The sequence below is a fragment of the Calonectris borealis genome, chromosome 26 (genome assembly GCF_964195595.1).
Source record: "Calonectris borealis chromosome 26, bCalBor7.hap1.2, whole genome shotgun sequence".
NCBI lineage: Eukaryota > Metazoa > Chordata > Aves > Procellariiformes > Procellariidae > Calonectris > Calonectris borealis.
Window position 1 is genome coordinate 8079415 of NC_134337.1, and position 14231 is coordinate 8093645.

A 14231-nucleotide genomic window follows, 5' to 3' on the forward strand; every position below is an offset into this window, starting at 1 on the left:
TCTCACGTCTGTTCCTTTAAAGTGTATTTTTGTGCTAAATGCTGTAGGGAAAGTGTAAGCCCTAGTAATGAATTATATAGTTTAATAGGAAAGTAGCATGCTTTTAATAAACTGCTACTTTGAAAAATTGCTTTTATAATTAACAGTATTTTTCAAAAAGTTTGAAAGAAAAATGCCGCGTACTCATTCATGCGTCCGTCAGCGTGGCAGCTCCCTATTGGCACATAGATGCCACTGTCTCTAGGAGGTGTTGGCATGGAAACTTCAGAGTATAGCTCCCCACGTAGTGCAGTAAACACGATGTGCCATACCTCTAGAAAGTTGTCACCTATGTCTGTCTGCATAAAATGTGCATCAGTGCAAAATGGAGAATTTCCACGTGGTCTTCAGAGTGATTTGTGGGGGATGTCACAGATACTCCATGTACTGGCAGCGTTAGCCAGACATACTTGTGGCATTCTTTTGCTGTGACTTATTATTGGGCAGCATCATAAAATCTTCACAGATTGAATTCTTAGAATTTATTTGCATATTTAAAAATTGAGCTTTGCTGTTTTACCAATATTGCTAATTTAGAAATGGACTTCTTTGTGTTGAGTTCTAGTAGCCCCGTGGCAATACTCATCTGTTTGCAACTGCAATATGTATGCTTTTGCGTTTCCATGACAGGTTGGATGTATAAATAGCTATCTTCATCCTGCTTAGGTACAGCAGCGCAGGCAACTTTACCGTTGCGGTTTGTGGGGTGACAAGAGAAATTAAAGCCACTACCCCCGTTTCTTGCAACGTCTCTGTCACTCATACTTGCCTCTGTCCTTCACAGCGCTGTATTTTGCTGCAGTGGTACTCAATTCTTTTTTTCTTCTGCAGTCACTTAGTTTTCATTACTGAACTGCAGTGTGCATATCCTCATTTAAGCAGTTCCTTTGTGGTTAATTTAAATTAAAACTAAAAGAAGATGCTTGTGCCTGTTCGTCTTGCAGAACCTGAATGGTATAAAGCACATCATTCCTCTTGACTGGTCCCTGTGTTGCGTGTGTCATCCTTCAGAGGCAGCTCGTCAGCACAACACCAACCCGACATTTATTAGGTCATTTCGGGGAGTCTGATACGTGAGGTTTTCCTAAAAGCCTGGGTGAAACAACGTAAAGGAGCATGTTCAGCTCCTCAAGGGGGAAATATCTGGCTTTTGCCTAAGAACAAGCTCTGGAGGTTGCCTAAAGCATCCTTACTGTTACTTTCTTTTTCTGCTTTCTAATGCACACCATTCTCTATGTGACTTCCTGTCATTTTCTCTCTACCTACTCTTTTATTTGACTTTCTACTGTTTTCCCCGGGCAATTCTTTCAATCTTCAATTTAGTCCTCTTGGTCTGAGAGTATAGTCCAATCTTTAAGGTTTTAATGCTAAGATTAACCCCTCAATGTCGGCATATCCTTAGTAGCAGCTTTGCTTTTACTTTTTTTTTGGACTGAGTTGATATTTATTGAAAAGGGTTTATGAGCTTTTAAATTTTAAAACACGAAGAGAGTAAGATGAGTGAATAAATAAAGTCTCCGTAATTCTACATCCAGTACAGATTTTCACCTCTTACCAAGTTTTTCTGATATCCAACGCTCTGAACATAGCTAACAACCAGATTCATCTGCCTGAGCGAAATATGCGTGTATTGATCTGCCTAAGTGAAATACGCTTGTATTGTTAAAGCGCAGTGCTATAGATCTGGCTTTGACAGGGAGATGGATGGACCAATTTAGTGGTAAAACATTTTTTAATGTTGAGAAACCATCTTGTCTACAAACAATAAAGCGATTTGTAGTAACAAATGGAAAATATTTTTCTTGCTGGAGATTACACCATTTGTTTTCATTTTCCATGACATGTTTTGCTCATTATGCTGCAGAAAGCGAATCCAAAGTTTTATAAAGAACAGCTTATGATGGCAAAATAGGGAATTGAGCTGGGGGCTCGCTGTCATAACAACAGAGAGCGTCGGACCCGGGGGAGCTGCGGAGTTGCTGCGAGTTTCGTGTTCAGGAAGGAGTCGGCGGGACGGGGAATGCTGCTCACCCCACCCACATTAGTGGGAATTATCATATCGCTTGTATAACTCCTGGAAAGCCGTGAGGACTGTAGTGCAGTGTCCTCTCAAAGCTGTGGAATGCTTTTTGTGTTCCTGGACGTAATTTTAAAATAAATGGCAGCCTTAAAGGGGCATTAAGCACTGGGTGTACTGCCTGTGTTCCTGGAGGCATGTGTGTGGTGGGCTTTTTTTTTGTTTGCTTGAGGGGGGCTTAGGGTGGTTTTGTTTGGGTTTTGATTAATTTATGGACAGCACAGACCTCTGTGAGAGAGGGCTGATAGGTAATCTTGGTTTCACTTTTAAATACTTTCCAGCATACCATTGTTTTGCTTGGAGGGAAAAGTATGCAAATTGAAATACGGTTTGCCATTAACGAATGGTGGTAGCCGAGGTAATGTTTGAAAGACATGTATAAGGTGTGTATCTGCCCTTAACTTGGCAGAAAGGGAAGGGAAAGTGTAAACTTGCTAAAAGCAAAACGTGCAACTGACTTTGCAGCAGTGACACATGGTTGGGAAAACTTGATGAGTGGTAGTGGAAGGGTTTTTTTGGGTTTTGGTGGTTTTGGTTTGCTGGTTTTTTTTTTGCAAATTTGTAAGTACAGAAATCTCGGTTTAAGGTGTAGGTGAGCTTTGTATTAAGACTGATGTGCGTCTGTGCCCCATTTCATTCTTGGGCCTTTTGAGGTGGTCTCTTCAGCAGCGGGTCTCCACAGGCTTCAGAGGCTCCTGTCAGAATCACTCCTCGGCAGGTTTATACCTTTCGTAACCTGTTGCTGATGTAACTTAAAAGGAGCAGTTGTGTGTTCCAGCTTTTGTTCCCACTGTTGTGACGCACCAGCATACGCCTGCTACTGGCCATCTCCTAGGCTGGGTTTTCAGGACGAAGACCAAGAGTCTTCTTCCCTAAAGCCCCGAGTGTTTTGCTGTCGTACGTAACTTAAATTTATCAAGGTCACTGAACCCTATTTAATGTGCTTTCTGGGAAGATGGCAGGGTACAAAAGATTGGTTTGTACCCTTCTGTCAGAAGGGTGAAGCAGTAATACAAGAGCCCAGTTATTCATGTGCTGAAGGGGCCGTGGTTATCTAGTGATATGACAGGTTTGCTAATGATACCTGACAGAAGTATTGCAAAGGGATAATTGTAAAAAAACCTCTTCTATTATGCAGTGTTTTTAAAAAGAAAATATTTTCTTTTTATAGTATCAAGAATACAGATTCCCGTGTGACAAAATACTGAGTTCAGGTGCCTAACCAGTAGGTGTAAATTGAATAGAAAATATTATCATTATATTTTGAAGCAGTTTCCTGTCTGTAGAGACTTTTGATTTTGGTAATAGATTTTGTATTATAATACTTCTAATTTATTTCAAAACAATTCCAGAATATTGTCGTCATCTTGCTTGGGAGATACCGAGGTTGGATGGTTGTTGCTCAGCTCTGCTTAAAGTCGCCATGCCAATTTACACCAGCAGAGTCAGGCTTTGGTAGCCTAGAATGGCTTTTCCGTTCAGGTTGTTGCATTTAAAACAACCCAACTCTTTATGAAGCTTTCTTTTTTTGAAACATTTATAGCAGTGAAATGCCATTCTTCTTGCGAGATCCTGCTTAATTTTTACAAGTTATTCTTGTTTGTTGTTTTTTAAGGAAAAGTAATCAACAAGGACTTGCGCCACTACTTGAGCCTTCAGTTCCAGAAGGGCTCGATAGACCATAAACTCCAGCAAGTGATCAGAGACAATCTCTACTTGAGAACCATCCCTTGTAAGTATGTAAAGATCAGCCTCATTTGATCTGTTCCTGCTAACCGTCACATAACTTGAGAGCTTTAAATGCCTTCTCTCCTCATCTGGTCTATAGTTTTACCTTGCAGCAGGAACTTCTGTAAATGTCTTTGCTAGAGTAGTTTCATATCTTAAGTTGCAATGAAAAGATACGGCCAATATGGACTGACAAAACAGCGAAAACTTCAGCATTCAAAACTCAGAGTATTTCAGGAATATTTGTGTTTTACTCATCGGAAGTTTGTCAGTTGTTAGAATAACCCCAGCCACCATGGGAAATAAACCTTCTTCAGCATGATCAAGCAGTGCAACCATGTCCTGATTTTTGCCAATGTATCGTTTTTTGCACAAAGAGGAAAGTTAGATCTCGAGAGGGTCACATGTGTTAGGCAGAGTAGTGCAGCTGGAAAGAGAGTTGCAGGAGGGATTACATGCAGAAAGGGTTACAATGACAGAAGATACAGGGGAACTGTTGTTCGCTCATCCTGAGAAGTACAAGGAGGTGGTGGCAAGAGGGAGAGCGAATCCGTGGCCCAAGAAGAAGAGGAAGGAACATGGACAAACTTTAGTGTCACAGCAAGAATTAATTAGTTAGAGAATCTGGATGGACCTGTCTCATCAGTTACGCCAGCCCTTCTGCTCTGGGCATCTGCTGGCATCTCTTGGTCCAGCCAGCACAGGTGTTAACTTGCCTTGAGCGAGGTGCCTAAAGGTTACTGCTCCCGCAAGTGGAGGTTTATAGAAAGCAGCGTTCAAGGTACAGGACGCTGTGACAGCTGCCAAATGTCCTGTCGTTGCTTCTCACCCTTCTGTGCCATTTCATTTCTTAATTATCACAAGATCATCCTTTACCTTGTCTCAAAGGTTCACTGATTAAAAAGGCTCATCCCTGATTGTCTTTAAATATTCATTGCACTAAAAACTTCAAAGTTTGTCAACTGATGTTTTTGTAACTATAGGAATTCCATTCTCAGTTTAGCATCGTCATATTGAGCACGCCCAAGAGTTTGTAACTTTCTTAAAAGATAATAATAGTGAAAGGCAGTTTGTTTACTAGCAGCTCTCGTTCATTCTGCTGCCTGAAAAAATCCATGTATGCCATTAAAATGCTGTTAGGTTGTAGGCAGTCATGAATCAGTGGAGTCCTTTCCAGGAGAGCTTTAATTAAGCTATTACAACTATGGGAGGCCCGTATTTATAGACATAACACTTTGAGAACTTCTCCATTAACTGATGGCAATTTAGTGATTACTTTGAAAAAGCTTACCTATAGCTAGGGTTTGGAGTATAGATGAATTACACTCTGAATTGTAAGGTTAAAAAATAGTTCTTATGCCCAGTTATGGATTTGGTGACCCAAAAATCAAATGTGCTTAGTCACGCTGACCTCATTACAAGTTAGTGAGTTGGTACTGGTGGAAACAGTGGAGAAAAGAAGCATCCTTACAGCTGTGTTAAAATACCACAGCTCTTAAACAGCTCCCCAGAATCCCACGCTGCTGTTGCCTGGCCCAGGCATCATCAGCTTCCACAGAATAAGTTTTCGGTTCACTGAGCATAAGACAGAATTCTCCCTAATTACCACCTCACCCAGCTTTTTTTCTCCTCCTTCCTCAATACCAGAAGTGTCATTCCTACGTAATTTATTGGCCTAGTTTTTATACATTATTGTTCACTTGCTCGCCAGTGTTCTAACTCTTGTCTTACTGGAGTAACATCATCATTATATAAAGATTCAAAAACGTATTGTTTTTACTGAATTGTACAGCAGGCAGCTGTACAATTTGGTAAACAAGCAGCACTTAAGTATCTTACAAGAGTGTTTTCTCTGTCTTTTCAGGCACTACAAGGGCTCCCAGAGATGGGGAGGTCCCTGGGGTAGACTATAATTTCATTCCTGTTGAGCAGTTCAAAGCACTGGAAGAAAGTGGAGCCTTGCTAGAAAGTGGAACATATGATGGTATGTTGATGGTGTTTAATGGAATGGGAATAAGGACCCAGTACTCATGCCCCGTATCTTGGCCTAAGTGTGGCTCCTTGTACCCAGGAGGTGCCACTTTTCCTGCCCATTGATGGTCATTACACTAGTAGAGCAGCAATATTAAATCTATTTTTGTAGTACCCATGAAAAGGAGTAGTGGTCTTGTTTTGAAGTTCTCTAGTAAATCACAAGTTGTCTTTTCAACCAGTCTTAATGCAATCTGATTATTTTCTCTATTGTATTTTTGAGGAAGCATTCTGAAAATGTTTGTCTATGCTTGGTAGAATTTTGTTTTAATGGAATTCATAGTCAATTTTGTTTAAACATTTGAGAACAGAGCCATGTTCTTCTCAGAGGTGCACATCAAAAGGACAGAAGGCAAGGGAAATTCTGATATAGCAGGGGGGAAGAAAGTATTTTGCAATGAAAAATTGAACAGCGCTAGACCAAATTGTCCAAATCTGTAGCAACGTTGTTTGTGTTAAATGTGATGGGGAAAAATAGTGTAATGAAGGTAATGAACCATCAAAAGCTGGTTATCCAGAGGAGCTGCCACCGTGTGATGGGCTTTTGCTTTGCTTTGCTTTGGTTTATTTTAAAGGGTTCGATGGCGGTCAGAGATAACTTTAAGGTTCCTCACATCCCTGCACTCTGGAGTGGGAGGACGGACTGAAACCCACCTTTGTTTAAAGTGAGAGGGAGGAGAGACCAGTTTGACTGGCTCGGCCCTGGGATGTCTTGCACTCCTGTGGAGTGTGCCTGGTTGCAGACGGGTTCCAAGGAATGATTGCCTGGTTTCTGCTGCTTTTTACTATTGAACGACTTAACCTCTTGAACCATGAACAGAACGAATTGCAAACATCTCACGTTGCTTTTTGTATCTAAGTTTATAAAACCTGAAATATGACCTGGCTAGATTTTTTTCAAATATGTTGTACTTGAAGTCAACTAAATTACAGCCAAATTTTCAGAAATGCTGAGCACGTGCAGCTTTCATTGGTGCTCAACAGAATTTACCAGATTATAAACCTGCCTGATTTTTAAATATGTTTAACATATATTTGATTCAAGTAACTTTAAGCATGCATCTAGAGGACTTCTTTGGTAGGTGGTGGTTTTACTGGCACTTGAATTAATTTGATTGATTTCCCCCACCCCCCCAAAAAAAAAAAGAAAAGAAAAAGAAAATGTCCAAAGTAGAAAATTCTGTGAAAGACTCTGTACCTCCTTGTTTTACATGTCTCATGCTGTCTATTAACACCGTACTGTCTGTGAAAATCTCCTAAGCAAATTTAGACTAAACTAGCACTTTTTTTTTCCTTAGCTCCCCCTTATCTGGCTGTCACCACTTTGAGTCTTGCCCTCACTGATATTTTCAGAAGGGTTTCTTATTTATTTTTTTTACATGGTCAAAACCATATCCAGCCACCAAATGTTACCCCAGCAGGAATTCTGGGAAGCTCTCTTGCTGTGTGCTCAATTCCCTAATAAAAATCATACAAGCAGTCAGGGGAGAGGTCAATTGCTGAAATTCTTTTCCAGAAACCAACAGATGATTCCTAGTCTTTGTGTTTTAGATTAAAATATTGAAGTAAAAATCTGTTCATTTTTCTCAAGTACAAATCATTTTTAGATGAAGCTATATTAATGGCTGTGTTTAGCAAGTGTCTTGTTAGCAGAAAATTGTAGGAGTGTAGTTTTAAAATCAATTATTTGTAACTGTTCTTATGTAAATAGATACTTTATGTTTATGTTTCTGCACAAAATTAATTTGCTTTTTGACTTTAGTGTGTTTCTGTTGCTGCTTGTTACTTTGGTATCAGTTAAACAGTATGTAGAGGAAGAACAACTGATTTTCACTGTTTCACTGTTTTGCTTCTCTCAGACTGTTCCCCAAGTCTCTTTATGGAACATTAGTAAATTCCAGGCATAGTAATAAATCCGTCTTTTTCTTTGAAAACATGTGGCAGGATAGAAATTTTTAATTAATCCTATTGTTTTCTGATGTCCAATAGACAATGTAGGAATAAATAGGTTTTCACTGTTGATTGGTTTTTGATAGTGCTGATGTCTTCTTTAAGAAGTTAGGTTACAGTTTAGGTGTTTCACCAAAAACACATTATATGGGCAATAAAATGTTCACTGCCAGTACTCTCAGCAGGTATCAGTTGCTTTAGTCATCTTGATTTCTGTCTCATTGTCAGGTAATTTTTACGGTACTCCAAAGCCTCCAGCAGAGCCCAGCCCCTTTCAGCCTGATCCAGTGGATCAAGTTCTTTTTGACAATGATTTTGATACCGAATCACAGAGGAAAAGAACCACGTCCGTCAGCAAAATGCAAAGGATGGACAGTTCTCTCCCTGAAGAGGAGGAAGAGGAGGAGAAGGAAGCAGTTAATGGCAGCGGAGGGATAGGTTGGTTGACAAGGGGAGAAATTCCCTGAAGTATTGTATGAATGGATAAGAAGTGTACAAATAACATTCACGCTTGCTTGAACCGCTTCCTTAGTTTTGGTGAAGTTTGAAGGTGGTTTTCTATTCAGAGTGGTGTTTTTACTCGATTTTGAAATTATCTTTTAAAAAGAAACAGCTGTTCTCCCAGCCAGATGTGCAATTGCATCATAAAATACACTGCTTGTGGAGAACATCTAGCGCTGGGTATCGGCCAGTTACATGAGGAGGAAGGAAAAATTTTTCCACTCTTCAAAGAACGGAATCCTTTGCAGAGCATAATTCATACTCTGTAAATGTTATTGTTTAATTTTGAGGAGATTACTGAATTTGTACGCAGGAGATTTTAGCGAAACGATTGGTTTAAGGGGCAACACTAGCTCATCCTGTAAAATTTTCAGACGATTTTGGTTAAGGGAACTATCACACAACCTGAAACTGCCTGTGGAGAGGAATAAAGCAGAGTGCATTGAGACTGGACCAGTGTCCAGTCGGACGTTTCAAAGATTGGCAGGATGCCCTTTTCCTTTCGCTGTCATGGTTACTCATCTCGAGGGGGAAGAACTGATGGCGGAGAGAAACGGTCACATTGCATTTGCAGATGATCCTGTGTGTGAGTGTTCAAGACAGATTTACATTGACCAGACCTGACCTAATCTTGCAAGCTTCAGGGCTGGCAACACCACGGCACCGAGTGGCCCGGTGGCCCAGCTGGTGGTTGGGTGAAGGTCACAGACATCGTCGTGTGACAGAGGATACCGAGCATAATCTCGGGACTGAAGGGTAGAGGCTTGCATTTAAAGTTTTCTGTAGACATTTTTGGGAGCTTTTTCTTGTTGTGGCATGCAGGAGGGTGTTGTTTGTTTTATTGGCAGTTTGGGTCTTCTCTACATTTCATTCTAGTGCTTTGAGGAATATTAGTAGGATTTTGGGGGGGTTTTGATGGCATTACGAACACTGTTCTCTAAGTAGGAACAGCAACAAAGTGTAGTCAACTTGGGTTTCTGCCAGTGTTGATTTTTCAGCATAGGCTCAGACACATAATAAAAGGTTAATTCTGTTTGGCAGGGGAAGAGCAGAGTTCAGTGTTTTCATGTCAGCTTTTCAAAGTTCACAGCTGAAAAAAAAAGTGGAAAAATGAACATCACATACAGGGACGTGTTTGACATCCACTCGTAGCCAGATTAAGAGGGTGGTTCTTTGTGAGAAACAACATAAACATCTGACAAATAGTAACACTTTCCCTGAACAACTGCAGAAAACAAAGAAAAACATTCAGATTCTCCTGACTGGATGAAACCTGTTCCCAGCTACAACCAGACAAGCAGCTCCATGGACTTCAGGAATTACTTGTCGAGGGATGAAACCCTGGAACCGCTGCCCAAGAACTGGGAGATGGCCTACACTGACACTGGCATGATCTACTTCATTGAGTGAGTAGACCGACACCGCGGAGGGGTTGCTGTGCCCTTCAGAGGAGAGAAGAGCTGATGAGCTGCAGCCTAGGAAGCTGCCTGCTGCTCTTATACCTCTCTTCTTCTGCTCTTACTTTATTTAATATATTCCTGCTGTTTCCTTCCTTGCTGATAGTCATCCATGCTGCATACTTGGTACAATTGCCATCGCGCAGGAAAGCCTTATGGTTCCATGTGCAAAGTCAGTTTGTTTGTAATATGAGTTTTGTGTCTCACAAAGTACAAAGCTGGGTGGGTATTGCTGCGTGAGGTATAACATCATAAAAACTTTCACTATGTCAAATTTCTCTGAAATCTGAGAGCTTGTTTATTCTTTCTTTGCTGCTTGTGTTCCTTGGCTGGGAATGCGTGCTTAAAAATACAAATAGCACAGAATAAAGCCCAGGATAGGAAAGCAGCTCATATGTGCACATGTGAAACAGCCTCATTTATTAATTCTAAAGGCAACAAAAACCTTACTGAGAGTTAAGCATAAGAAGAGGCTAAAAATGTTTTTTCCTTTCAGGTAGAAACAGCTGATGTTCCCACATGAGCTCTTGGGGCAGGGAAGAGTGTTTTACCTCTAAATTTCGCATCTATCCTGGAGAGTCTCCAGTGTGCTCGTACCTCTGAGCATCATTGTTGCCTTTTTTTAGCATTTTATGATGTGACTGAGGCACAAATAAAGGTTACATTATCTAAAGGCTACAGTTTGCACATGGTAATAAATACTTAAAGTAAAGCAGAGTTTCTTCAATCTGAGGGAGTTCTCGTCTTCTAATGGGGTGTGTTCTGCTCCACAGTCATAACACCAAGACAACCACGTGGCTTGATCCACGGCTCTGTAAGAAAGCCAAAGCTCCTGAAGATTGTGAAGATGGAGGTGAGATGTTCAGAATTCATTTATCACCTGTGACTGATAAATGTCTGAGTTTATCACTGCTGGATATGATCCATTAGTGCTGTAATAGAAGCTTCTTCCTGATACATGACTGGAGCAGGCAGTGCAGTGCTGAGTGTCCCTAGTTTGGTGGCAATAGGAGTTTACATAAGACTAGGACGTCCGTAGTGTATTTTCCCTGACTGAGTCATGGGTTTATCTGCATTCCTGAGATGAGAATGAGATATTTTGTTCCAGTAACTATCATTGCTAGGGAGAAAGCTGCATATATTAGTGACGATCTCACTGGAAATTATTGTGCGGGTGGAATATGGCAGGAGCAAAAGGTCTATAAGTGTTAGAATATAGGATTAATGAAGAAGTTACAGCATAATACCTATTGCTAATGATACCTATTGCATGTGACATGATATAATACTTGAATGCATAAGTAGAGGGAACAATCTGACTCCCTTCAACTCTTCACGCTGTTGCTTCAAGAGTTACAGGTCACATTCATGATTGGCCTACAGACAGTTCCTGCAACCATCTCCTACATAGTCATGCAATTTAGTCAGCTAGAAAAGAGTACCAAATAGCTCTGTCTTCGGCAAATGCCTGACATGTTACAAAAGCTGAGGCAGACTCAGAATATGCTGTCGTCTTCCTAAATTGCACAGCCTAACAATCATGAATTCGTAATGAAGCCAGCTGGAGCAATGGACACATACTGCTGCTTATTAAACATATGTACAGCTCACCACAGGATAAAAAGAGCACTTTAAACAGAGAGATGCAGGATATCCAAATGAAAAACATTTAAATGAATAGACCCACTGGGTCTTTTGTCAAACCCTGTGGAGTGATGCTGGTATTAATAATTGGTAACATGCTGTCATATGCTAGGAAAATTCCTGTTACCATCAAACTTAGGGCAGCCTTAAACAAGATTACATAGCAGTTTTATCATTCAAATGTCTAGCTACCTGACTGTATCCATTATTCTAATATTTAAATTTCCATGGTCAAAATAACTAAAACAGTAAAGCTAGAATGATTGGACCTCTGTGTTAACTGCTTATCACCTTCGGTCAGTAATGATCTGCTGCTGGGCACCATCTTACCGGATTCTGAATTTGCCGTAAAAAGGAGCTTTTCACATGTAACTTTCAGTACCTATATCAAACAGGTAATTTTTTATTTTAGAGCCCTATCGTGGGGATGTCCAAGGCAGTCTAAGCCCAAACCACTGTCAGCTAGCTTGCTGTGGCTGCAAGAGCAGTCAGGCTGCAGCAGCACAGAACTGCATTTCGTCTTCTTGGCAGGCCAGGCAGTCTGCGCTGAATTTGATGCGGCCAGACCTAAACACGGGCTAGCTAGTTTTGGGGTGTCTCACTATATGTCAGGGCGAAATAGCCTACTGCGGTGGGGGCTCTCTTCTTACTCATCACATATGGCTGGTATAGTTCTGACCTAAGGTTTCTTGGGTTGACTGAAAACTGAAACGTTGTCAGAATACAGTGAAATATCCTGATATTATTGAGAGGATAAATAAAGGTGGCATTACTTCTGCCAGGTCGTCTTAAACAGAAAGTTCAAGAGGAGTGGAGATGCGTGGTTTTACAAGCTTGGGATATGATACTGCGAGGCTTTTATAGCTCTCTTTTGTGGTGTATTTGGGGGCAGAAGCAATGCGACCATATTCATATTGTATAGTTTAAAAAGTCAACAACTATCAAATCACATTCATAATTTATAATTAGATTAATTTTAAATAATGTATTTTTCTTCCCCTTTATAGGTTCTTCCTCTCTAAATAGGTTAGTTTGTATCTTGTTTTTAAGTTTATTATATGTTTAAAGTGGTGTGATTTTGTTGAATACAAGTCTCCTCATCTAGTGGAACAAAGAGTGAGAGTTACAGGGCTTCAGATTCCCTGGAACAGGCTGATATCCTTTCATCAGAAGGACCAGCCTCAAACAAATGAAGGGAAGAAAAAAGGACCTGTATTTTCCTCTTATTTTTCATGAGTCTGTAATCTGTCCTCTCATTCCTTCGTGAGAACTCTGGTATTTGCTGGTAGTTTTCCTCTGTAATGGAGAATTTTGTTCTTTTTGATTGCAGAACTTCCTTATGGGTGGGAAAAAATAGAAGACCCTCAATATGGAACATATTATGTTGAGTAAGTGCTAATTATTAATTTGGCATAGTTGTAAATTGAGCAGAAAATAATGAAGCTCTTGATATGCAGTATGTATAGGTTGTAACGCAATGTAAGTATTAAACATATCCAGTAGAAACAGTTCTGGAGGCAATGAACACATGGTGCACACTTCTGAAGCACTGGCATGTGGGAAGATCCATGGTGTGACCTTACTGACTTACTGGAGTGTTTTTCTTTCGTGTTGGGAAAGCAAGTAGCAACCAAAGTAATTTATTAATGGGAATAAGCTGATGTAATTTTTCTTAGCTTTAACAGAGATAGGATCACTTGATTTAAGAGTGGCACCTGAAAACTGTAAAAGAGCAAGAGTAACTTTTATCTCATTGCTGTCTCAAACGAGCCAAATAAATGACTACTAAATTGCTGCAAAAGCTCTTACGAATCTCCTTCAGGTCAGAGTAAATGAAATCTCTCTTTAACCATGGAGAAGAAAATTAGTAGAGTTGAAAATGTTAGCTTCAGAGAACAAGCTACCATTTTTTGACTTTTCAAAGCCAACACAGGTACTTAAATTCTGCTCAAACTTACTGTTTTTTTTTCCGCTCTGCTCTACTACTCTAGCATCTACTAGTAAAACGGTGATGTCTGAGTTTGTAAACATTATAGGTAGATAGAAGCAACACATCATGTCAAGAGAAAAAGCAGATTTTCTCAGTTCTAACCTATTACAACCTTTTGAAAATGTGCAGAGTGGAATGAAGCTATACTCCACATAATAATTACAGGAAGTAAAATTGTATTGGCTCTTAGAGTAAATCAATTTGTTGAAAGAACAAAAATGCTTTCAGTGTTGATTATGATAGTTTATCGTTCATTCCTCCAGAGCATTAATCTGAGATAATAAAAAACAGTATTTGTAGATGTATCTTTTGCGGTTGTCTTTTCTGTGAAATAGGGAGAATGCTTTCTGCTAATATCCTGATCTACCTTTTGTATGTCTACAGTCATATTAACCAGAAAACTCAGTTTGAAAACCCAGTACTGGAAGCCAAAAGAAAAAAACAGCTAGGACAGACTGATGTTGGCCCTTCAAAATCAGGTATCACTGAATATTGTGTTCTTTGTCACTAATATGTTTATCTGCAAGTATGCATCATAAGTAACCAATTTTGGAATTCACCAAGTCATTAGCCTTGTCTTTTTGCTGGCCATTGTGGTGTTGCCCTCCCAAATCTGTAGGGGTTTTTGAATGATTTTTTTTTGTTAAAATTGAACTGAGACCTTAAGACTGCTTTAAAATAATTTTGATCATTCTGAAGCTGGTTGTCATAAGCAGCTTTTGAATATATGGAGGGTTAGAACTGCCAGCTGGGAGATGCAGGTAAAACACACCTTGAATTTTTAGGCTTTTGATCTACTTTAAGCTTGGTATTC

At 40.0% G+C, this 14231-nt stretch overlaps 1 protein-coding gene across 2 annotated transcripts in view; it reads left to right on the forward strand.

The window, feature by feature from the left end:
• The window catches only part of MAGI3 (membrane associated guanylate kinase, WW and PDZ domain containing 3), a 74733-nt gene that overhangs the window by 34053 nt on the left and 26449 nt on the right, over positions 1–14231 (forward strand). For both annotated transcript variants that reach the window (XM_075174237.1, XM_075174239.1), the window contains exons 2-8: positions 3732–3848; positions 5709–5828; positions 8054–8263; positions 9558–9732; positions 10557–10636; positions 12758–12815; positions 13802–13896. In XM_075174237.1, the coding sequence (XP_075030338.1) occupies positions 3732–3848; positions 5709–5828; positions 8054–8263; positions 9558–9732; positions 10557–10636; positions 12758–12815; positions 13802–13896 (855 nt within the window). The remainder of the gene's footprint in view (positions 1–3731; positions 3849–5708; positions 5829–8053; positions 8264–9557; positions 9733–10556; positions 10637–12757; positions 12816–13801; positions 13897–14231) is intronic.